The sequence below is a fragment of the Eretmochelys imbricata genome, chromosome 4, assembly GCF_965152235.1.
Source record: "Eretmochelys imbricata isolate rEreImb1 chromosome 4, rEreImb1.hap1, whole genome shotgun sequence".
In the NCBI taxonomy this organism is placed as follows: Eukaryota; Metazoa; Chordata; order Testudines; family Cheloniidae; genus Eretmochelys; species Eretmochelys imbricata.
The window spans coordinates 132,430,853-132,456,577 of NC_135575.1; the positions used below are offsets into that span (position 1 = coordinate 132,430,853).

The 25,725-nt window shown below is 42.4% G+C and overlaps 1 protein-coding gene across 4 annotated transcripts in view; it reads right to left on the bottom strand.

The window, feature by feature from the left end:
• EIF2AK3 (eukaryotic translation initiation factor 2 alpha kinase 3) overlaps positions 1-25,725 on the bottom strand; it is a 72,070-nt gene that overhangs the window by 42,160 nt on the left and 4,185 nt on the right. For 3 of the 4 annotated variants that reach the window (XM_077816013.1, XM_077816012.1, XM_077816011.1), the window contains exon 2: positions 16,074-16,203. In XM_077816013.1, the coding sequence (XP_077672139.1) occupies positions 16,074-16,203 (130 nt within the window). Of the gene's footprint in view, positions 1-16,073; positions 16,204-25,414; positions 25,514-25,725 lie in introns of all 4 variants that reach the window. The other variant, XM_077816014.1, reaches the window with a different exon arrangement.

The following is a 25,725-nucleotide window of genomic DNA, read 5'->3' on the forward strand; positions in this document are numbered from 1 at the left end:
CTGCTACTCTGAAACCAGATTGTTATAATGAGCCATATATCCAGCATCTTTATTGAGCCCATGATTTTTAGTGCCAAGCAAAGCTATGAATTTAAGATCCTAGGCTCATGTTGTGCAGGTTTCTTTTGAAGACAAGGACTGAGAGGTCAGATATGGAGTGATCACTTTGTGAAAAATATTCACCCATAGGTGACAGGGCATTTTTGGCTTATCATTTCTCAGAGATTTCATTCAGGCACAAACAATGGAAGATACCAAATTTTCTCTATGGCTGAGTCTACAGTAGGATTTCTAGCAAAAAGTTTCCCACATTTACTAACAATGGATCAGCTTCACTAGTGACAGAACTAGTGTCGATAAAAACTCCATTGGCTACAGGAGCCTTAATACCATGTCTCAACTAGTTCAGATCAGTTCCAAATAACATTGTTTGAGCCACGAACAGCAATCACCATTTTCTACATTAGCATTAACACTGTCCACATGGGACTTTTGTTGAAAAAAGCCCATAAGGAAGATAGCGTAGCTACACCTTCCACAGAGTTTTTATCATCAGAACACTCATTCTGTGGGGTCTGCCTTTTTACTGACACTCACATAGTGTACTGACACACCCCTCAATGAAACCAGAACCGTAAAACGCCGCATTACCCCTCTGCCTCAGCAAGAAGCAGCTTTGCTGCTGCTAAACTGCTCTCTGACACTTGAGGCTGTCTGCCTTTCCAACAAACCCTTTGAGACTACCAGTCAAAACCTTGCCTTGCAGGTAACTATCAGCAAACCACAGTTTCTGACCTCCCCAGAGATGTCTCTCTGCAGCGTCCAATCCCACTCACTGGACACACACAGAAGTTTGCTCCCTCCAGAGAGATCGCGTACACACCAGACAGTTAGGACAGCGAACAAGTCACTCTGTACTTCAATAGGACAGCACAGATTATTCTTAATGTTACTATAAACTAAGCATATTAGTAAAGAACAGATTTAAACAAGAGTGATATTAAACAAGACAAAAAGACAGGTATGGTTACAAACAAAAACAATACATACTTTCTAGTGACTAAAATTTAACATTAGCAAGCTACAATCTTTTCCTAAACAGCTTTCTCACATCAGGGTACCAGCATCCCTAGACCTCCGGGCCAGAGTATCCACCATTCACAGGCTCAGAGGTTGCTGTTCCCTATGGCCCCTAAGTGACAGATAACCAGAATGTGTTTTTTACTCCCCCTTATATTTTCATAACTTTGTTATCTTTGTCTCAAGAGCCAGGAAGACTTCCTTGGGGTGCAGATTCTCGCCCTCACAGTGCTTACTAAACTGTGTCCTCAGTTGTTTGTTAGCTGGATTGCTTTGTTTACCTTATATGTAAATGTACTTTCATTGTCCTCTGCCTGCAATCAAGCCAGACAAACAGGTCACATTCCTTTGCCTCGGGCAGACTTGATTTGTGCACTGCCTTCAAAATAAATTTCCAGCACACCTACATAATTCTTTATACACAACACGTACATACATCATGCAATGACCAATGCATCACCAGTTTACATAGGATACCTTACAAAATACTTTTTGGATACCTATTATGATAACAGTGTATTGGGAGTAGTAAGTGTGATATGGCCTGATATGAGTTACAGTATAGTGGGCATTGAGGGCTCTTCCTGTACCACTACTATATACCTTCTAGCATTGTAAGGCCTACTTCATAATGGGCCTGACACTGCAAAGTGTTGAGCAAGTCCTGGATGTGCTCAGCACTTTGCACGACTAAGTCCAATCAGAAGTTCAGGTTTATCCTGACATTCATTTGCTGCACGCTATTTTGCCAAGTGCATTCTCTGTGAACGTATCTGTACTAGGGACAAATTTCCCACTGGGTGGAGCTGATTACACCACCATTGTTTCATATTTTCCTGCCTGTAACACATTAAGAAATTTGCATCAAATATCCTTCTGCCTCCTATAAAATGTACAAGGCCAATCAGGAAATAGGGATCCAAATATTCTCAGTTCACTTTGCCAGTACATTCTCAGTACACTTTATCATCAAACCATTAGGTCACCTTGCACCTGATAGATTCTATTTCTTTTTAAAAGAGGACAACTGGCTGACAACAGACAAGACAAAGGTTATGCTAATGAGGCAGAACAAATATTTTAAAGATGTTTTCAGGCAGACTTTGTACATACAACATGCATAGCTGAATGACAGGCAGATATGGAATTTAGGTGTCACTATGCCAGTGGTTCTCAAACTTTTGTACTGGTGACCCCTTTCACATACCAAGCCTATGAGTGCGACCCCTTTGTAAATGGAAAAACACTTTTTAACATATTTAACACCATTATAAATGCTGGAGGCAAAGCAGGGTTTGGAGTGGAGGCTGACAGCTTGCGACCCCCCATGTAATAACCTCGCAACCCCCTCAGGGGTCCCAACCCCCAGTTTGAGAATCCCTGCACTATGCACTGCTCTTGACGCTGAAGGTACAATGTCTTAGATTGTTATATGCCCCATATTATCTAGGAAGTCTCCCCTTTCCTGTCAGAAGCAGGTTTTGTGATACAAGTTCCTTAGCATCATAGGAGTCTTCATTATACAAACTTTCCATCAGAAATGCCTCCATAACCCCCAAGGTAAGTTGTAATCAATTCCCAGTATTTCTCTAGAAATTGACTCAAAAGCAGCAATGCAAAATGGATATGCTTCTTAATACAGCACAGGTAGATGTACAAGAATCTGCGGAAGCCACCAATAAGATGACTTGCACTTTAAGATCTTAATGCTGGTATAAAGTACCAACATAAGTACTGGATCATCTTTCAGCCCATCTGGTTATTCCTCAGTTTCAAGTTGGTTCAGGGCAGGTGCAGGGACTTAAGTTGTAGTACCTAAACGTGTAGTTTTCCTTCCCCAACTGTCAAAACACCCTGTAGTTATTTTCAAAAATGTTTATTTCCTCTCTGTTTGGAGCCATTAATGTCTATTTCCATGCACCCTCTAGTATCGGAGGGAGCAGTGCCCCAGATTTTTTTTATTTTAAAATGCTATTTTATGTACAGTGTCCTTGGGTGATGTATGTTTTAGAAAGAAAAATAAGATATAGGACCCAGTTCTGACGACCCAGATCTTTACTTTGCAAACAGCCCTGCAAAATAATAATAATCAAATCAAGCAACAATATAACCAGAACTCAACATTTCTGAGCTCCCAAGTACAGATCTGCATGTGACATCAGTAGAACAAAACACCGAGGTAGTGATATTTTGGTTTTATAGACTAGCTTCTTTTGTGCCAAAGAGAGGTGGTTGATTGGCTGCTTTTGTTTTTCCTCTTAGCCAGATTGTATTTTTAATTATCTGTCAATAATGCTTAGAACCTAATACAGGCATTCTTATGCTTATGGGCTGAAAGCAAAATAAATGATAAGTGAGCAAAAACCAAGCTGATTTGTTGTGTTTTGAGTGTCTGAGCTCCAACAACTATGACAGAGACTACTGTTCTAATTTCAGAGCTCTCATAATGCTAATAAAGGATATTTAACAACAAACATGAAGGGATCTTTCTGTGTGGAATGGTGAGAGTTGGTCAAATTTAGTATCTGTAAAACCTGGCAATATCTCTTCACATACAAGGTGAAGCACAGCTTCTGTCATACACAAATTATGAGACATTATATACCAACTAAGGCTAGAAGTCTGTAAATAGAGGACAAACATCCTTCTCCAGAAAAGAAGAATTTTTGAAACATTCCTATACAGAGTTTATTGGATTCAGCCTCCCAATAGGAGTTGTGGGGGGCAAACAATTTTAAGAAAGCTCGACAAATTTGAGTGCAGTTGTATGACAGGGTTGCTTGTGATGGTAGGGGCAGGGTTTGGCAGCCTTGGGGCTCACCTCCAGTTTATGTCTTATGTTTTAAAAACTCATATTTCAGGGTCTGTCCCACCCTTTCCAATGTATTCTTTGGTGTGGGGGGGGGGGGGAGGGGAGGAGGAGTTTGGTCTCCTTTCTCTGATGCTGCAGAGATGGCCATGGCTGGAGATGGGACAGTGAACGGGGTGGGCCAGTGTTCTGTGGTGGCACTGAGCATTCTCTCTCAGGTGGTTGGCTGGCTGGATCTTGCTCACATGTTCAGGATCTAACTGATCACGATATGCAGGGTCAGAAAGGAATTTCCCCCCAGATCACATTAGCAATGACTGGGAGCAGGTTTCAACTTCCTCTGCAGCATAGGGTGCAGGCCACCTACCAAGATTAGCAGGAGATATATGCAAATATAAATATATATATATATCACTTGATCTTTTCCCTGCCATTGCGGGGGCCTCGAGCACTGGTGCAAATTGGTCTCTCCTATTCTCTGCCTGTGGGACATAGTAGTACAGATTCCTGGGGACTGTAATAATGTTGATTGTTGGGTTTAGGGTACAGGTGCTGCATGGTCATAGTGGCCTGTGACATACAGGAAGTAAGACTGGATGATCTGGCCTTAAACTCTATGACTCTAATCATTAAACTGGAAAAACTAGCTGACTCCACTTCTCTTAAGTTATGTATTTTGATGTAGGAATAAAATACACTTCTGCCTTGGGCTTAGTGACAAAAAATGACTGATTCTGAAGCATGGTAACCTATGTTCTAATTCTCCAAGGCTGTATCACCAATTATTCTACTACCTACAGTGACAGTACACTAAGAGCTAACCTTTGCCCAACATATGAAACAAAATGGAACCTTGATTATCCAAAATGAAACTTTTAATTGGACAGAGGTCAGATAATATGGACAAGGACCAATTTAAGACAACTCCTTAAACGCTCACTCGTAGAGAGCTTAAACAATAGTTCTACCCCCCAAAAAGGTTTATAAAAAAATAACATTATGGGTTTCCATATTCTTCAAGATCCATTGGTTTCCATAACTAGTTTGGAAGAAGAGAGGGTCCCTACCCAACTGTTAACCCGAAAAATGGACTCCAGGCTTTTTAACCATCTTGCTCCATTCTTTTCATGCATCACCAGTAAGAGGTTCCACAGTCCAAACTACTCTCTACATTATACCTATGGAATCCAACTTTCTTCAGATTACTCTCTCTCAGTGACACCTGGGCAAACCCAATGGCTTTCTTCCTCCTCCAACTCCAACTTCTCAGTTTCAGTAGTCTGAGGCATGATCTCTAACCACAGCGTGTAAATGGAAGAAGTCAGAAAAAGGCACGAGTTCAAGTAGTCAGGGACGTCACATTAAGCTCTGCAGGCTGCGTATGGCAATGTTATCACCTCTACAACAATATGATCCCTCCATTAGCTTTCATGCTTCCCCCCTCCCCCTAACTGGAAACACAAGTTCTTGTGTACAAACTTTAGGAGGAGGTCATTGTTTCTTTCCACCACCACCTCATGCATCAATTGTTAATAACTGCCAGTTGGGGTGTAAAACCAATACACCAAATTAGATATGCACAAGTATAATTACCCCGAAAGTTCTTAATCCACCTATATTTTAGAGCAACCGATCTCCCCTTCCTAAGACCTGAATGCAAAAACAGGATTTATGGTTGTAATAATATTATGTCACAAAATTCCAGGACATCTGTTTACAATATAATTTTTTCAGGGTTATTCTTCATTTGTTGGGGTATACGGTCTCTATATGCCTTTGGACAACACATACCTGAGACCAGCGGAAGCAACCCTTGCCATTCTATCTGGCAAAATCAGAACCAAGATCACAGCAGGCTCTTCTGCAACAAGGCCTCCAAAGTGTAAGCAGATTCCACAGTGTCAAGTAGGAGCTGCTTGTGTAGTAGATGTATTCTATCCCTTCACAGAGGCTTTAAGATGCACATATGCATAAAAAACAAATTAGTGCAACACTAATGACAATTAGTCACCTGTATTATTTTGCCCTATTTCTTCCCTTTTTGCTAAAAACCGAGATAAGAGAATGGAAGTCCGTGCTTTATATGGCTGTACAGTACAATAACTTTATTGCATGATATGCCTGTGTGCTTGGTTGAAATAAATCCACTTCTAGGTTCTCTTCAATGAATTTTAAAACAATAAAAATCAGTCTAAAACAAAATCATGCACGTTGATGGTTGCATTAGTATTCAGCAGGTACCACAGTAAAGTGCTGATGCTCACAATCAACATGACTGACAACCTGAAGTGCTCTGTTTTTGAAAACAAATGTATCTCATAGTCATTTGTTGAAGGCTGTTTGCACACAGTGACATGAGTCTGAATAGCTGAAAAAAAACTCACTTTACCCAGAATTTCAGTGAGGATCTTTAGGCTAGAAATATCTAGAAGTGATACTGTCAAATCTGCAGAGACTCAACATTTAAGTATATGAAAAGTAGGTTTTACAAAACATGACACAGAAACAGGTCAAACTTTTAAGAATTCTAATTAAAAAAAGTTGAATGTAAAACCATTCTCATGAAGCGTTTGCAACTGAAACATGCTAGAACACGTGAGTTAAGTGAAATTCACTCATTTTAATTATCCACATGGAGCATAATGTAAGTAGTTTAACATCCTTTCAGTTTTAATAATCTGAGCCATTTACATCACAAGCAAGGAATATTTTTAACACGACACTGACTTTTATAGAGAACAGCATCTGAAATATTTGAACAATTCAACAACTAAATGTTTGAAGATGTGTCTGCTAGTTTTGCCAGTGTGCTATTTGAGTTTAACTTCAATAATTTTGTACATTCATGAAATCATAGAAATGTAGGGCTGAAAGGAACAGCCCTCTGTGCTGACGCAGGTCCGAGTAAACCTAGACAATCCCTGACAGGTGTTTGTCTGACCTGTTCTTAAAAACTTCCAATAAAGGGAATTCCACAACCTCCCTTAGAGTAAATTTTTTTTTTTTAATAATATCTCCCTTGCTGCAGATTAAGTCCATTACTCCTGGTCCTACCTTCAGTGGACATGAAGAACAATTGATCACCATTCTCTTTATAAAGTCCTTAACTTATTTGAAGACTTATCAGATCCCTCCTCAGTCTTTCCAAGACCCAGGGTTTTTTTAATCTTAACTCAAAGGTCAGGGCTTTAAAACTTTTTATCATTCTTGTAGCTCTCCTCCAGACTCTATCCAATTTGTCCACATCTTTCCTAAGGTGTGGCACCCAGAATTGGACACTATATTCCAGACAGGGCCCTGCCAGTGCCAAGCAGAGTGGAATAATTACATCCTATGTCTTACATACAACACTCCTGTTAATACACCTCAGAATGATAACCTTTTTTACAAGTGCATCACCTCGCTGGGTCATATTCAATTTGTCAATCGTTATACACTCTACCAGGTCCGTTTCCGCAGAACTACTGCTTAATCCATCAGTTATTCCCCATTTTGTAGCTGTGCTTTTGATTTTTCCTTCCCTAAAATGTAGTACTTTGCACTTATCTTTACTGAATTTCATCCGTTGATTTCAGATCAATTCTCCAATTTGTCAAGGTCATTTTGAATTATAATCCTGTCCTCCAAAGTGCTTGCAACCTCTCCCAGCTTGGTTTCATCAGCAAATTTTATAAGCACAGTCTCCACTCCATTATCCAAGTTGTTAATGAAAATATTGAATGGTATCGGATCAAGACCTGACCCATGCAGGAACCTCTTCAAGTATGGTCTTTCAACCAGTTGCACACCCGTCTTATAGTAAGTTCACCTAGACATGATTTCCCTAGTTTGCTTATGAGAATGTCACATAGGACTGTGTCAAAGGGCTTACTAAAATCAATACATTATGTCTACTGCTTTCCCCCTATCTACTAGACTAGTAACCGTGTCAAACAGGGAAATTAGGTTGGTTTACATTATTTAATCTTGATATATCCATGTTGACTATTCCTTATTACCCTATTATCCTCTAGGTCAGTGGTTTTCAGACTGGGGTACTTGAGAAAAATCTTTAATGGTGGACAATGCATTTTGTTTAGTAAGACTTAGCAATCATAGGTCTATTATGACCCTATCTCAGATGGGGGTATGCAGTAGACTACATTTGGAAAGGGGCACACAGCCCAAAGAGTTTGAAAACCACTGTTCTAGGTGCTTACACACTGTTTAATAATTTGTTGCAGTATCTTTTCAGGTATTAAAGTTGATGTTTTAAGTTTAAGGATCTACACTGGGACGAAGTTAAACAATTTATTAAGGCAATTTAGTTTTCCTTTGTCCAGAATGCTTTAAAAAACCCAAACTTCCTCACTCAGGGGGCGGCAGAACAATCTATTAGTTCCAGACTTTTGCACCAGGTACTAGGGTTAATAACTGCTCCTCTCCATACTCTAACCTGACATAGTAAACATGAGAATCAGCCAGGCAAAGGTCACATTTGAAAGTGATCTATCAAATAAGCACAGAGAGCAGTTCCTTATTTTTAATACACAACAGTTTCATAAGATTCATATAATCCTTTCAAGGGCAGTTTCACCCCTGACGTTTCATGCAAGAAGTTTTAGGTTAATATAGTATATAGCTTGCCTAGCTATTGGCACTCATACTATTGCAAAGTGTAATACACATACAGTATTACCTTCTAGATTAAGCTACTCTAATCATCTTCTATCAAAGGAGTCTCAGAAGAGAAAACAATGAAAAAACCAAGAACTAACCGTGAAAAGATGATCAGAAAGTGTTTATTTAAAAGTAACAGTTTATTAGGAGATTACCTTCTCTGGGGACACAGAGATAGAAAAAACTTCCAGAGTGAAATCTCAGTCCCATTAAAGTCAATGGAAGTTTTAACAACATCTTCATTGGGGCCAGGATTTTACCCAAGGAATTTTTAGAATCCAAAGTAATTGACTGAAAAAGAGAGGCTTATATTAATTTCAGTGGGAACCAGACCAGTCTTTAAGTCACTGGTGTACTTAAATGTCTCGCTGTGTTACTGATTTGGGGCATTTAGCACTAACTGCCATTCTCTGAAACTAGAAATTAAAGTTTTGGTTTTTAAAAAAAATAAATGTTATCTTTAAACTCTGAAAGTCCTATATTTGCAAGGTATGTCACAACCTTAAAGGTCTCTAAAAAGTAAGATGAAGAGTTTTACCTACCAAGACCCCATTTAGGATTTTCTATTTCTTCAGCAGTTGTTGACATTACTGATATTTTGGGGAGAGATTTATGATCCCATCTGTATTGTACCGGTCAGTAAATGTCCTTAATTCAGCAAAAGAAATACAAAAGTTTGATAATCTATCTTGGCAGATAAGCAAGAGAATTAAATCATTTTCAAGTAGGATATTTTGACGTACTCCATGGTATAATGAATTAATTTCTAGTTCTGGAAGGGAATTAAATGTTGGACCTTAAAAATCATGACACCTATCATCATGTCTTTCAAGCACAAACTTTGTGCTATTTTAGCTGCTAAAAATCATATCAGCATTGGAAAGGGGACAAGATACAAGATGGTAAGTAAGCCAATTTTTTAAGGCCTGGGCATCTTAACTTATTAGTTGTTTTGTTGTGGAATACTGACTTCATAAAAATTCAGAAGTTCCATAGATGCAATTAAAGTGCAGCAGCCCTGTTGACAGTAGTCAGCACATACAGCTCATCTGGTGCAATAAAATTCAGATAGACAATTAATACTTTAGGTATCTGGCATTTGAAGTCAGTAAGAACCCGTCACAGTTTCAAGGTTAACTGCACCTTTGATCCCCTGCCCCCAACCTCCTACCACTTGGTCTTCCTTAAGGGTACCCATATCTCTCTACCTCCAGATTGGGGGTTTAGGCTTCCAGACCCTCCGCATCTCACAGTGATTTCCCCAGCGGGGGTCTAGCACCTGCGATTAACCTGTCTCCAGGCGCTACAACAGCATATACCAGTTACCAGCCAGCCTTCACATAGCAAAATACATTTATTCTTAAGGTAAAAACATTACAGAGAAAACAATACAAACCAAAATTTAAACACTAACCATACCAGGAGTCATGCATCAGTCTTATGAGGCCCTAGTAGGCCAAAAGTCTTTGCAACCCTTCCATGAGAATTGGGTGGCTCTTTTGGACAGAAGGTACTGTACATTTGATGGATCAGAAACAAGGCCCCGCGTCAACTCAAACCTAGCCTCTTTATGCCAGAAGTCCTCACTTTGTCTGCTGGTCTCTGGAAAACCCAGTTGAACCAGTATATGCAAACCTCCCTGGGAATGATACCTCTCTGGAGGCGTTGTTAACCTGAGTGATTCTCCTTAAACACCCTCCACTGTTTTTAATTCCTGGAGAAGCTGTGGTGACCTTCCCACCAGGAGCTGCTTACAATCCCTGGCACACAGTGATAGATCACCTTTCATAAATTTAATACAATATGGTCCCCAAAGATATTGCACATGGCAGAAATATCTGTCATGCAATCAACCTACAAGATTCACCAGCCAGATACCCAGGAAAGAATTATCTGAGTTACTACAGAAATTTTTTTCCTGGGTATCTGACTGGTGAATCTTGCCCATATGCTCAGGATTTAGCTGATCGCCATATCTGGGGTCAGGAAGGAATTTTCCTCCAGGGCAGATTGGAAGAGGTCCTGGAGGTTTTTCGTCTTCCTCTGTAGCATGGGGCATGGGTCACTTGCTGGAGGAGTCTCTGCTCCTTGAAGTCTTTAAATCACGATTTGAGGACTTCAATAGCTCAGACATAGGTGAGAGGTTTTTCATAGGAGTGGGTAGGTGAGATTCTGTGGCCTGCGTTGTGCAGGATGTCAGACTAGATGATTATAATGGTCCCTTCTAACCTTAATATCTACGAATCTATGAAACATCTGGATTTACCAGCAAAACAGGCTAAAGAATGAATATTAGTACATCACTTCTTCAAAGGACCACCTAGAAACAAAACATTTTACTGGATAGCAGTAAAAAATGAGTAAGAACCTGTCTTACTCATAAGCAGAATGGATGTTTAGTGCTCTCTGAAATCTTGCTGCTCCTTCCACTCTGATCTGAAACGATTTACAATAAGAATCCCACTTACGCCTTTTTTTTTTTTGAGAACTTCTTTAAGATGTAGAGAGACCTAAAGAAGACTGTTTCTCTTTAAAAATAAATGGTTTGGTTCTGTTTTTTTATCATAGAAATACCAAGAATATCAACGCTTGTGTTCCTTTATTTTGCTGGGAGACTTGTGGTATATCTCAGAGGATGCATATTGCTAGCTTTCACAGCTTAACTAGAGAGGCAGAGCTGAGTCTTTAACAAAGACTATCTTGCTCCAAAGTGTTCACCATTTAAATCAAACAGTAAAAACACAAACTCAGGTTCAAACAGTCTGAATAACAATGATTTGCCCTCTTAGGCTATCTCTACCTTACATCACTTACACCAGTGCAGCTGCCCTGATGCAGCCACACCGCTGTAGCACTTCTGGTGAAGACGCTCTAAGCCAGAGGTGGGCAAACTACCTGCGGTACTGTCTTGCCCGGCCCCTGAGCTCCTGGCCAGGAAGGCTAGCCCCTGGTCCCTCCCCTGCTGTCCCCCTCCCCCGCAGTCATGCCACCACGCAGGCAGTGCTCTGGGCGGGGCGGCTGCCAGACATGCTGCTCTGAGCAGCATGGTAAAGGGGCTGGGGGGTTGGATAAGGGGCAGGGGATCCTGGGGGGTGGTCAGGGGACGGGGAACAGGGGACAGTTGGATAGGGCAGAGGTTTGGGGTGGGGGGCAGGGGACGGGGTTAGATGGGCGTTGGGTCCCAGGGGACAGTTGGGGCAGGGGTACCGGGAGGGGGCGGTCAGGGGACAAGAAGCCCGGGGCGGGGTGGGGGGTGGAAAGTGGAGGATAGGGGGCAGGGGCCAGGCTGTTTGGAGACATGTGCACGGCCTTCCCCACCTGGCCCTCCATATAGTTTCGCACCCCGATGCGGCCCTCGGGCCAAAATGTTTGCCCACCCCTGCTCTAAGCTAATGGGAGAGAGCTCTCCCGTCAACTTAGCTACTGACTCTTGCAGAGTAAGAGAAGTTATGTCGGTCGGAGAAGCTCTCCCACCAACACAGAACCATTTACAACTGGTGCTGAGGTCGGTATAACTTATGTCGTTCAGAGGCATGGATTGTTCACCCCGAGCGACGTAAGTCATACTGAAGTGACTTATAATGTAGACATAGCCTTAGCTGTTCAGCTTTCATTCCTTGACTCTTGCGATATCAAAATCACATTAATCATCTAGTTTCCAAGAGTATGATAGCTGGCGAAGCCCTGAACTCCTTGCGTAAAAACAAGGAGAATTTTTCCCCCCTAAACCCTTTAAGCCTCTTTTATTATAGTGATATGACAGCACTATTACAGTTCAGATTACATCACAGCTTCTACTTAAACCTTTGCTTAGTTGGATTCATATGAAATTTGGTGTGCCTCGGATGGTGCAGTATAGGGTTAGCGACTCAAATCTGAAGTCAGTTGAGCTAGGGAACATGGAGATACAAGTCCTGAAAAACAGCCATTCCTTAAAAGGTTCCTGGGAGCGTTGCACAGAGCTAGAGGTAAGTCTACTGATGTAATGCAAGTCAAAATGGTCTCAAAGTAGCGTATGGCACCCACTAAATCTTTGGGGGACCCAAACTGATAATGGTAAAGAAAACGTACATTTTTTTACAGTGTGCATGGCCAATACAGAAAAACGGCTAGAGGGTTTCCATTCCCACCATTTTATATGCTTTAAAGCGCAATTCTTGCACGTGTTCTAAAATCCAAACAATTACTCCTATTGCTTTGGAATTTGATGTGCCTCATGGGTGATCCAGATTTGGGGTCATTTGACCAAGGGAATCCCGAGTTACAGGACTCCCGATAAAATCAGTTTCCTCCTGCTGCCTTGTACTGCTACAATGAGAGATACTAATGACTGGATGACTCACATACCTTGTTGAGACTGATGGCTGTGGACTCACCCTTCAGTTGACCTACCCCATGGTAAAGTTAATCACAAGTCCCACCTAAGTTAAAAAGAGTTTTGAGTGTGTGGCCTGAGGTTGCAACAATTTGAGAGTCATGGGTAGTAATTTATTTGGGGGAAGGAGGAGATGTAATCAAACTCTTTGGGGAAAAAAAATAGATATGTGAATGCTTCCTGGAAGGGGTTTGGGGCCGCAGAGAGGGGAATAAATGGGCATGGAGGTTGGGGGCTCAGGTGAGGGAGGCTTGGGGGAGTGGAGGGGTGGGACAGTAGGAAGGGGAAGGGGGATGTGGGGGTGAGTTGCAGGGGGAACTGGGGAGAATAGAGGGGCAGGGACATCTTTCAGCCCCACATTCTCCCTTCCTGGGTATATGCACAGATCTGGGAGGACTCTTGACCCTCTAGGTGGGTCTAAGCCCCCCTTACTGCTCTCTCATGATCTAGGATATGGGGGGCCTTGCCCTTCTGGGTGATGTCTGAGCCACTCTCGCTGCTCCCATCTACAGGGGTTGGATCTCCCACCTATCCCCCTCATGAGAGCCAGGTTCTGGGACAGCTTGCCCTTTTGGGACAGTCTGACATCCTCGTCCCTGCCTTCCATGTGAGGCAGAATCTGGGCAAGTCCTGCCTCTCTGGGTGACTAGTTAAGAATGGGTATACTTCATGTATACCACAGTCTCCAAAGCACTCTAAGGGGGATGAGAACACCCCCTGAGATGAATGGAGCAGTTCACATGTCTCAGGGCTATTATTTCCAGTTGTATTTCTCCTTGGGGTGGTCTTATTAAGGGCTTGTCTACATTTACAATGCTGTGATGCTTCAGTGAAGACACTACCTATGCCAACAGGAGGTCTTCTCCTGTCATCGTAGGTAATCCAACTCCCCAAGAGGCGTTAGCTAGGTCGACAGGAGAATTCTCCCGAATGCTGTCTATACCGGGGGTTAGGTTGGCTTAACTGCATTGTTCAGAAATAAGGATTTGTCAATAATTTCCTAGCGTAGACCAAGGCCTCAGTTGAGAGGAGCCTTTTCCCTCCATCATATCTCTATCCTTCCTCTTTAAAAGGACGGTGCTTCTAAGTGTTCTAAAATCTGCATACTTGCATAGATTTTCTTGAAATTGGCAATGCCTCATGGGAGTGCAGAGTAGGGTTAATAACCCAAATTTGGGTCACTGAGTCAGGGTTCTAGAGATATAAGCCCTGAAAAAAAAAAATAGCCTTTTAGCAAAAAGCTTTTAGGCGTGGTGGCATTTGTTTTTTTCCCCTTGCAGAGTTAGAGATGAAATTCTTGCTGTGGGTCAAAATGATCCTAATTAGTCAATGTTCACCCAAGGTAGCGCAGGGCACCTACTTAGTCTTTGGGGGATCCAAACTGTGAATAGTGTTTAAGAACATATTCACATTGTGCAGATGTGCAGTCTGGAAGGATTACAGTGCACATGCACCAAAACAGAAAAGCCCCATTTTATCCTTGCCTGGGCAATTTAAGGGACTGTGTCAACGCCATTGCCCCGGCGAATACTCTGCCACTGTCATTTCTAGGCTGAACCTTTGTACACCTATGCAACAAAAATTTAATAACTCCTGTTCCTTGCTACAAGTTGTCTCTGTTACAACTTGTCTCTGTTACAACATGTTTTTATTTTATGAGAGATTTCTGTAAGCATAGCAGAATAGTCAGCAGCCAGTCTGACAAAAAAAAATTTGTTATACCAGATGGGGAGGAGCCGGAGACAGAGGAATTTGTGGAGGGTGGGAAGGAGTGAGGGGTTAGGAAAATAAAGGTGGGTGGTAGGTTGTTTGAGAAAATCTGTATTTTACTAGCTCCTTGGAGAATAGTGGGTGGAGGCTTGTGGGGGGCAAGTGTCTACTTCTTGATCTCATGGCAGATTAATGTGGTATTTACAAAGAGACATGCCACAGAGGTTTGGAACTGACAGCACAGGTACCTTGACCACTGAGGGAAAAGACATGTGTGCTTGCCAGGGTTGCCAGTGTGTGAATTCTGGGCAAATCCTGGATCACAAGGTTACAGAAGTTTGTGGGAGAGCAAGGAATATACCATGACATAGGAAATGCTGGCTATGGACTGATTTGGCTCAGTATGCAAATTGCAGAACATGAAAAGTACAACTGCTTAAAGGACTACTAACATGTACCAACACCACATCTTTTCCTGTTCTAAAAGGAAATTCCACAGCAAGAAATTCCATTAATGTAGAGTTAAGATTGGTTGGTGGATGTTGTCTCCTTGCAGAACACTGAGTTGAGCCAAACTCAAACTTCTGAAAACCAAGAAATGCACAATTCATGCTGCCTGTGCACCATTAACTCTGCCTTCTTTCAGCAATATCCCAATACACCCCAACAACATACTTTTACTCTGCCAACACCACAGTTCCTGAAACGTACAAGTTCTTCACCTCCTTCTACAGCCCACTCTCTCTCACCCATCAGGTTCCATTTAACACTATTAAAGAACAAAAAGAAAACAGAAGGTTGCCCACAACACCTTCCCTCTCCCCTCTACAAGCAAAGCCTCAATACGCATACAGCACAAACTCGTACTGGCCGTGTTGGTATTAGATGTTGTCTACAAGGGGATAACATAGCACCAAGAAATCTTAACTGTGTGTTACTATAGTTTTTTTTGCCAATTAATCAGTATTAAAACAGCAAGAGAGGGTAAAAACCCTTCCCTCCATCTGCAGGTCACCTTTAATGCTCCACTTTATTACTAGGCCAGCCTGCTGACAGAATAGACTGTGTTATGTAGCATGTGCACAAAAGATCACATGGTGTCTTAGAGAAAAAAGGACTTCCTCTGCTGCTCCCAACAGAAAAGAATACATCATTTGTTACAATGAGCAAAATTATCTTCTTTTTACGTAGATCCATGGACCACTTTGAACTATACATAACTGAAAACTGCATACAATTCCTATAGATATCATGCCATACAATATATCTGAAGAGCTATGTTTATACTAATTTTCTCCCTCCTTTAAAAATTCCCACTATTGCCATGGTGGAGCTACCTCTGTGGTAGCAAACTGTGGGCAATCTTAAGAAAAAAAAAGTTTAGTGCAGACAAAGCCTAAGAAACAAACAAAAATCAGGTAACAGATATAAAAGTCTTACCTCTGGTTTACTGAGGCTGGATGACACAAGAGAACCAGATCCCACATCCAGATCCCATTGCTTTCTGCCTCTATTCTCAGGGTCAAGAGCAGCAATTCGTCCATCCAAAGTGCTGATAATTACTAAGGATCTGCCAATCACAGAAACATTCGAAGTCAGAAATAAAGCTGCTATAGATATGCCTAACTATATTTTCTGACTTCAGATTACATTATCTTCAATAAATCATAGTGTTTACATTTTGCATTGTATCATTTAACTGGGCAGCTCTAGAAGAGCTGTAAGTTTGTAGTTGGATCTCAGAAACTTGTTTCATATGCCATGATGTAACTTCTAATCATTTCAAGAGGTCACTTGGAAGCAAAATAAGTTACAGTCACTGTTAAGATTGATTTATGTTTTCACCAATCTTCCTATTTGAAGTTCATATGATTTGTATACCCTAACCAAAAAAACCCCCAACAACCCTCATATGGTTTTCAAAAACAAATAACCCACTAGGTCGCATGCAAGAATACTGCAGCACAGACTGAGTAAATTTGCAAATAACTTGAGCAAAGCATGAAAACAAATTTGGATGTCAGGAAATGTCTCATAAGAAAGCAATTGTTAAAAAACAACATAGCAGAGCAAAAGCATTCATTCATTTGGAAATGAAGGATATGCCTACACAGCAAACGGGCTAGCCTGTTCTAGCTTGCCTAAATCCAACAATAGCTGTAAAGATGGCACAGCACTGGTATCTTTGCAAGAAGAACAATTTAGCAGGTTTAAAACAAACAAAAGGAAGTATTTCTTCACACAACGCACAGTCAACCTGTGGAACTCTTTGCCAGAGAATGTTGTGAAGGGCAAGACTATAAAAGGGTACAAAAAAGAACTAGATAAGTTCACGGAAGATAGGTCCATCAATGGCTATTAGCCAGGAAGATGCTGGAATGGTGTCCCTAGCCTCTGTTTGCCAGAAGCTGGAAATAGGCAACAGGGGATGGATCATTTGATGATTACCTGTTCTGTTCATTCCCTCTGGGGCATCTGGCATTGGCCACTGTCGGAAGACAGGATACTGAGCTAGATGGACCTTTGGTCTGACCCAGTATGGCCGTTCTTAGGCTATATCTACACTACGAAATTAGGTTGAATTTATAGAAGTTGGTTTTGTAGAAAGCGTTTTTATATAGTCGATTGTGTGTGTCCCCATAAAAATGCTCTAAGTGCATTTAGTCAGCAGAGTGCATCCACGGTACCGAGGCAGCCGTCGACTTCCGGAGTGTTGTACTGTGGGTAGCTATCCCACAGTTCCTGCAGTCTTTGCTGCCCATTTGAATTCTGGGTAGAAATCCCAATGCCTAATGGGGCAAAAACATTGTCGCGGGTGGTTCTGGGTACATCTTGTCAGGCACCCCCTTCCTTCCCTTCCTCCCTCCTTCCCTCCGTGAAAAGAATGGCAGACAATCGTTTTGCGCCTTTTTTCCTGGGTTACCCGTGCAGACACCATACCACGACAAGCATGGAGCCTGCTCAGCGTCACCGTATGTCTCCTGCATGCTGGCAGATACAGTACTGTATTGCTACACAGCAGCAGCTCATTGCCTTTTGGCAGCAGACAGTGCAGTATGACTGGTAGCCATCATCGCTGTACTCCAGGGTGCTCTTTTAGCCAACCTCAGTGAGGTCGGTCAGGGGTGCCTGGGCAAACATGGGAGTGACTCAGCCAGGTCATTTCCCTTTTAAGTTTAGTCTCATGGCGATTCAGTCCTGCCCGCAGTCCTACTGCACCGTCTTCTAATAAGCACGCAGGAGACGACAACGGCCAGCAGTCATACTGCACCGTTCATGGCGTGGAACGCCGATTCTGGGCCCCGGGAAACAAGCACAGAGTGGTGGGACCGCATAGCGTTGCGGGTCTGGGATGATTCCTAGTGGCTGTGATACTTTCACATGCTTAAGTGAACTTTCATGGAACTTTGTGACTTGCTTTCCCCTGCCCTGAGGCACAAGAATACCAAGATGAGAGTAGCCCCCACAGTTCACAAGCAAGTGGCAATAGCCCTGTGGAAGCTTGCAACACCAGACAGCTACCGGTCAGTTGGGAATCAATTTGGAGTGGGCAAATCTACTGTGGGGGCTGCTGTGATGCAAGTAGCCAACGCAATCAAAAATCTGCTGATAACAAGAGTATTGACCCTGGGAAATGGGCAGGTCATAGTGGATGGCTTTGCTGCAATGGGATTCCCTAACTGTGGTGGGGCCATAGACGGAACCCATATCCCTATCCTGGTACCGGAGCACCAAGGCAGCAAGTACATAAACCGAAAGGGGTACTTTTCAATGGTGCTGCACACACTGGTGGATCACAAGGGACATTTCACCAACATCAATGTGGGATGGCCAGGAAAGGTACATGATGCTCGCATCTTCAGGAACTCTGGTCTGTTTCAAAAGCTGCAGCAAGGGACTTTATTCCCAGACCAGAAAATAACCGTTGGGGATGTTGAAATGCCTACAGTTACCCTTGGGGACTCAGCCAACCCCTTAATGCCATGGCTCATGAAGCCATACACAGGCACTCTGGACAGTAGTCAGGAGCTGTTCAACTATAGGCTGAGCAAGTACAGAATGGTGGTAGAATGTGCATTTGAGCATTTAAAAGTGCACTGGTGCAGTTTACTGACTAGGTTAGACCTCAGCGAAACCAATATTCCCATTGTTATTGCTGCTTGCTGTGTGTTCCACAATATCTGTGAGAGTAAGGGGAAGACGTTTATGGCGGCGTGGGAGGTTGAGGCAAATAGCCTGGCAGCTGATTATGCGCAGCCAGACACCAGGACAGTTAGAAGAATACAGGATTGTGCGGTGCGCATCAGAGAAGCTTTGAAAACCAGTTTCATGACTGGCCAGGGTACTGTGTGACACTTCTGTTTGTTTCTCCTTGATGGAGCCCCCCCAGTTTCACTCTACTTTCCTGTAAGCTAAGCACTCTCCCCTCCCCGCTTCGATCACTGCTTGCAGAGGCAATAAAGTCATTGTTGCTTCACATTCATGCATTCTTTATTTATTCATCACACAAATAGGGGGATAACTGCCAAGGTAGCCCGGGAGGGGTGGTGGAGGAGGGAAGCACTGGGTGGGGTGCTGGAGAAGGGAAGGACAAGGCCACACAGCACTTTAAAAGTTTAACACTTTAAAAAACTTATTGAATCCCAGCCTTCTGTTGCTTGGGCAATCCTCTGGGGTGGAGTGGCTGCGTGGCCAGAGGGCCCCCCCACCGCATTCTTGGGCGTCTGGGTGAGGAGGCTATGGAACTTGTGGAGGAGGGCGGTTGGTTACACAGGGGCTATAGCGGCAGTCTGTGCTTCTGCTGCCTTTCCTGCAGCTCAATCATACGCTGGAACATATGAGTTTGATTCTCCAGCAGCCTGAAGCATTGACTCCTGCCTTCTTTCAGCAAGCTGACGCCACCTACCATCTTCAGCCCATCACCTTTCCTCGCGGTCATGTTGTGTTTTCCTGCACTCTGAGATTGTCTGCCTCCATGTATTTTGCTGTGCTCTCTCAGTGTGGGAGGACAGCTTGAGGTCAGAGAACATTTCATCATGAGCGCGTTTTTTTCGCCTTCTAATCTTCGCTAGCCTCTGGGAAGGAGAAACATATGCAGCTGGTGGAGGCGAAAAAAAGGGACAGTGGTAGTTAAAAAGACACATTTTACAGAACAATGGGTACACTCTTTTACAGTAAGCCTTGCTGTTATCACATAGCACATGTGCTTTCATTACAAGGTTGCATTTTGCCTCGAGGGTATGCCGGTTTGGTGTGAGAGATCACTCACACAGGGCCGGGCAGCAGAATTTGGCTTGCAGGCAGCCATGGTAAACCACAGTCTTTTGGCTTCTTTAGCCTTCATAACGATGTGGGAATGGTTTCAAACAGCAGCACCCTTATTTCCCATACGAAGTAGCCATTGGGTTGGCCATTAAAAATAGGTTGGCAATTTAAAAGGAGGGGCTGCGGTTTCCGGGTTCATGTGCAGCAGAAAACCAACCCTCCCCCACGCCCCAGGCCCCCCACACACGCAATTCTCTGGGATGATGGCTTCACCTCCTCCCCCAACCGCGTGGCTAACAGCGGGGAAAATTTCTGTTCAGCCACAGGCAAACAGCCCAGCAGGAACGGGCACCTCTGAATGTCCACTTACTAAAACCACCCTATTTCAACCAGGTGACCATAAACGATATCACTCTCCTGAGGGTAACACAGAGAGATAAAGAACGGATGTTGTTTGAATGCCAGCAAACACCAGGACCATACGCTGCAATGCTTTGTTCTGCAATGATTTCCGACTACGTGCTACTGGCCTGGGGCGGTAAAATGTCCTACCATGGAGGACGGAATAAGGCTGCCCTCCCCAGAAACCTTTTGCAAAGGCTTTGGGAGTACATCCAGGAGAGCTTTATGGAGATGTCCCTGGAGGATTTCTGCTCCATCCCCAGAAACGTTAACGGACTTTTCCAGTAGCTGTACTGGCCGCGTATGCCAGGGCAAATTAAATAATTAAACACGCTTGCTTTTAAACCATGTATAATATTTACAAAAGGTACACTCACCAGAGGTCCCTTCTCTGCCTTCAGGGTCCAGAAGCCCGCCTTGGGTGGGTTCAGGGGGTACTGGGTCCAGGTCCAGGGTGATAAACAGATCCTGGCTGTTGGGGAAACCGATTTCTCCGATTCCTTGCTGTGAGCTATCTACAACCTCATCATCTTCCTCGCCCCCAAAACCCGCTTCCATGTTGCCTCCCACTCCTTGGACGGAGTCAAAACACAGGGTTGGGATAGTGGTGGCTGCACCCCCTAGAATGGCATGCTGCTCATCACAGAAGCAGCATGTCTGGGGCTCTGAACCGGAGCGTCCGTTTGCCTCTGTTTTTTTGGTAGGCTTGCCTGAGATCCTTAATTTTCACGCGGCACTGCTGCAGGTCCCTGTTATAGACTCTGTCCTTCACGCCACTGGAGAATTTTTTCAAATATTTTGGCATTTTGTCTTTTTGAATGGAGTTCAACCAGCGCAGATTCATCTCCCCATACAGCGATCAGATCCCGTACCTCCCGTTCCGTCCATACTGGAGCTCTTCGACGATTCTGGGACTGCATGGTCTCCTGTGATGATGAGCTCTGCATGGTGACCTGTGCAGGTGAGATCGCCATGCTGGCCAAACAGGAAATGAGATTCAAAAGTTTGCGGGCCTTTTCCTGTATACCTAGCCAGTGCATCTGAGTTGAGAGCACTGTCCAGAGCTGTCACAGCTGAACACTCTGGCATAGCTCCTGGAGGCCAATACCGTTGAATTGCGTCCACAGTACCCCAAATTCGACCCGGCAAGGCTGATTTCAGGGCTAATCCCCTCGTCAGGGGTGGAGTAAAGAAATTGATTTTAAGAGCCCTTTAAGTCGAAAAAAAAGGGGTTCGTCATGTGGACGGGTGCAGGGTTAAATAGAGATAATGCCGCTAAATTCGACCTAAACTCATAGTGTAGACCAGGCCTTAAACACTGACCCTGGGTATGCACTCTGTTCACTAGCCCTCTCTGAAGTCCACATTGTGATGTATTTACTGCTACTGAATCCCGATAACACTGGTATCAAGATAGCTTGAATTTAAGCACTGGTCATAGATTCACAGATTATCAAGCAATCTGATCAACTAGTCTGACCTCCTGAATTAATTCCTTGTCTAGTGGCCAAGGCACCAACCTGGAACATCGGGAAAATCTGGATCATTCTCTTCTGCGCTACAGAACTCCTCTGACTTTAGCCTACATTTGAGAATGTGAGCAAAGGCAGTGCATAACTTCTGCTGTGTATACATACCCTAAAGCTAAGGGAGAAGAAGGCAGCCTGCCTGCCTGCTTAAGTGGTGTATCTAACTGACAGCACATGATAGTAGTGGGCAGGCTGTTGGTTTCTAGAATATACGCCTAAATGGACTGGGACCTGCCAGATGGAGAGGGTGTATCCGCATGAAATAGTACCACAGTTAAAATAAGAAGTGGTGTTTTGGCTACAATTTTCTTTTTTTAAACTAAAAGGGAGGGCTGAAATCTGTTGACCTTTTGGACATGCTGAAAAGCTTGCCTATTTTCACAGGCTTCTGGGGAGTCGAGAGCATAGATAAAAGGGGTGTTTGTTGGGAAGAGACACTTTTCTTAGTTTTCCGGCTGGCTACTGTCAAAAGTGGTTGTGAAAGGAGGCTGCTGGATTTACAGATATTTTCATTAAATTGTGTTTTTACTGCTAGCCAGGAGCACCTAAATTTGACATATTAACTGCAGTCCAAAAATGAAAATTCAGACTCAGATCAACTGACACCACACAATTTTGGAGTTCAGAGAGGAACATAATGCATTTTAAGGGATATGTCAGTATTCCCTTTAAAAATGTCCATAAAATATATAAAGCATGATTCTAAAAGATATGCAAAACGGCAGTGTCTTATACAGTACTGGTAAAACATGAACCACAGTAAGAGACCATGTGCAGTGTTGCAATTTTAAATTTAAACACATTCCACCACTAAAAAAAACACATCCTTGTAAAGAATGTATTACATTGTTATTAATAATCTGAATATTGTGTGACAACTATATACACACACACCCACCCCTATTCCAACAATATAGCACCACATTTTTCAAGTATAATGTTTGTTTTTTGAATCAAGAAACGTAGATTTTAATGACAGGTTTCAGAGTAGCAGCCATGTTAGTCTGTATTTGCAAAAAGAAAAGGAGGACTTGTGGCACCTTAGAAACTAACATTTATTTGAGCATAAGCTTTCGTGAGCGACAGCTCACTTTATTTCCACTGAATGCATCCAGTAGCTGTAGCTGACGAAAGCTTATGCTCAAATAAATTTGTTAGTCTCTAAGGTGCCACAAGTACTCCTTTTCTTTTTGTAGATTTTAATGTACTAGGAAAGGCATCAATTCTTTTGTCAAATATTTGAGAACTACAGCTTCACTCAAACTTACTAGCAGTTTTATAAGCTGAATGTGATAATTACTGCTATAAAGGTACAGGAATCACAAGCAGGCTAATAATATAGTGCAGTGTATCCATACTCAAGCACTCTAATGGTCACACAATTGTACATTATATTGTAGCTCTCAGTGTAATTGGGTTCTGCTAATGACTGTGCTTGTTCAAAACCCAAAAGCTCAAAGCACACTTAACAATAAAACAAAACACAAATGACTATTCAAAGTGTATCTATTTAAATTAGGGCTGTCAAGTGCTTAAAAAAATTGTGATTAATCATGCAATTAATTGCACTGTTAATATTTAATATTTTTGGATTTTTTCTACATTTTCAAATATATTGATTTTAATTGCAACACAGAATACAAAATGTACAGTGCTCACTTTCTATTTTTCATTACAAATATTTACACTGTAAAACAACAAGAGAAATAGTATTTTTTTAATTCCCCCATTATAAGTACCGTAGTAGGATCTCATTGTGAAAGTTGAACGATCATGAAAGTAGAATTATGTACAAAAAAAACTGCATTCAAAAATAAAACAATGTAAAATTCTAGAGCCTCCAAGTCCACTCAGTCCTACTTCTTGTTCAGTCAACCACTAAGACAAACAAGTTTGTTTATATTTGCAGGAGATAATGCTGCCTACTTCTTGTTTACAATGTCACCTGAAAGCGAGAACAGGCGTTCACATGGCACTGCTGTAGCTGAGGTCGCATGATATTTATGTGCCAGATGCACTGAAGATTCACATGCCCTTTCATGCATTAACCACCATTCCAGAGGACATGCGTCCATGCTAATGACAGGTTCTGCTCGATAACAATTCAAAGCAGTGTGGACCAACGCATGTCCATTTCCATCATCTGAGTAAAATTCCGCCAGCAGAAGGCTGACTATCTTTTTTGGTGGTTCGTGTTCTGTAGTTTCTGCATCGGAGTGTTGCTCTTTTAAGACTTCTGAAAGCATGCTCCACACCTTGTCCCTCTCAGATTTTGGAAGGCACTTCAGACTCTTAAACCTTGGGTCGACTGCTGTAGCTATCTTTAGAAATCTCACACTGGTACCTTCTTTGCATTTTGTCAAATCTGCAGTGAAAGCGTTCTTAAAAACAAACAAACGTGCTGAGTCATCAGAGACTACTATAACATGAAATATATGGCAGAATGCGGGTAAAACACAGAGCAGGAGACATATAATTCTCCCCCAAGGAGTTCAGTCACAAATTTAATTAATGCCTTATTTTTTTAAACGAGCATCATCAGCATGGAAGCATGTCCTATGGAATGGTGGCCAAAGCATGAAGGGGCATACCTGGCAGGTAAATACCTTGCAACGCCGGCTACAAAAGTGCCATGTGAACTCCTGTTCTCACTTTCAGGTGACATAAATAAGAAGCGGGCAGCATTATCTCCCATAAATGTAAACAAACTTGTTTGTCTTAGTGGTTGGCTGAACAAGTAGGACTGAGCGGACTTGGAGGCTCTAAAGTTTTACTTAACTGCACTCAAAAACAAAATAGTGTAACAAACAAACAAACAAAAAAATCTACATTTGTAAGTTGCACTTTCACAATAAAGAAATTACACTCCAGTACCTGTATGAGGTAAATTGAAAAATACTATTTCTTTTGTTTATCATTTTTACAGTGTAAATATTTGTAATAAAAAATAATATAGAGTGAGCTCTGTACACTTTGTATTCCGTGTTGTAACTGAAGTCAATATATTTGACAATGTAGAATTATAGAATATCAGGGTTGGAAGGGACCTCAGGAGATCATCTTGTCCAACCCCCTGCTCAAAGCAGAGCCAATCCTCAATTTTTGCCCCGATCCCTAAATGGCCCCCTCAAGGATTGAACTCACAACCCTGGGTTTAGCAGGCCAATGCTCATACCACTGAGCTATCCCTCCCCCCTGATAAGAAAAACATCCAAAAATATTTAATAAATTTCAATTGGTATTCTACAGTTTAACAGTATGATTAAAACTGTGATTAATTGTGATTAATTTTTTTGAGTTATTCGTGTGAGTTAACTGCAATTAATCCACATCCCTAATTTAAATTTCACCTTGATCAAATCAACACCAAGAAAGAAGATTAAACAATAATTGGCACCTAGTCAGTGCCAAACACTGCCTTCCCACCTAAACCATTGCTTTTGCTAACCATTTCCCTTGCCCAACTTGCTTTGTTCCTATTTAAGCAGCTATTTATCTTTCCGCATTTTACATACCCACACTACCTTCCTCCCCAGATACAAACTTCAGCCTTCCCAAAATTATCTGGCTATGAAGCATTTTTACCAGCTTTATTGGTTTCACATGTCTTCCTATATCATGAATTCAAGCCTCTTCACTAGAAAGAAGTAACGACAGCTGAGAAGATGCACCATGATGAGTTTTCTGTTTGTTAAAGGAGAGAATTCATTCAAGTCTTCATTCAAAACAAAAATACTCTGCACAATCTACATATGCTTGTTTTAAAACTGGGGTTTTTACCACCTATTTGCTGCCCCCAAACTCTTTTGAATGCCATTATACATAATCAAAATGTTTTCCACTAGATAGCTACAATACTGTGGACTTTACATGACAAGACTCACCTACTAAGCAAA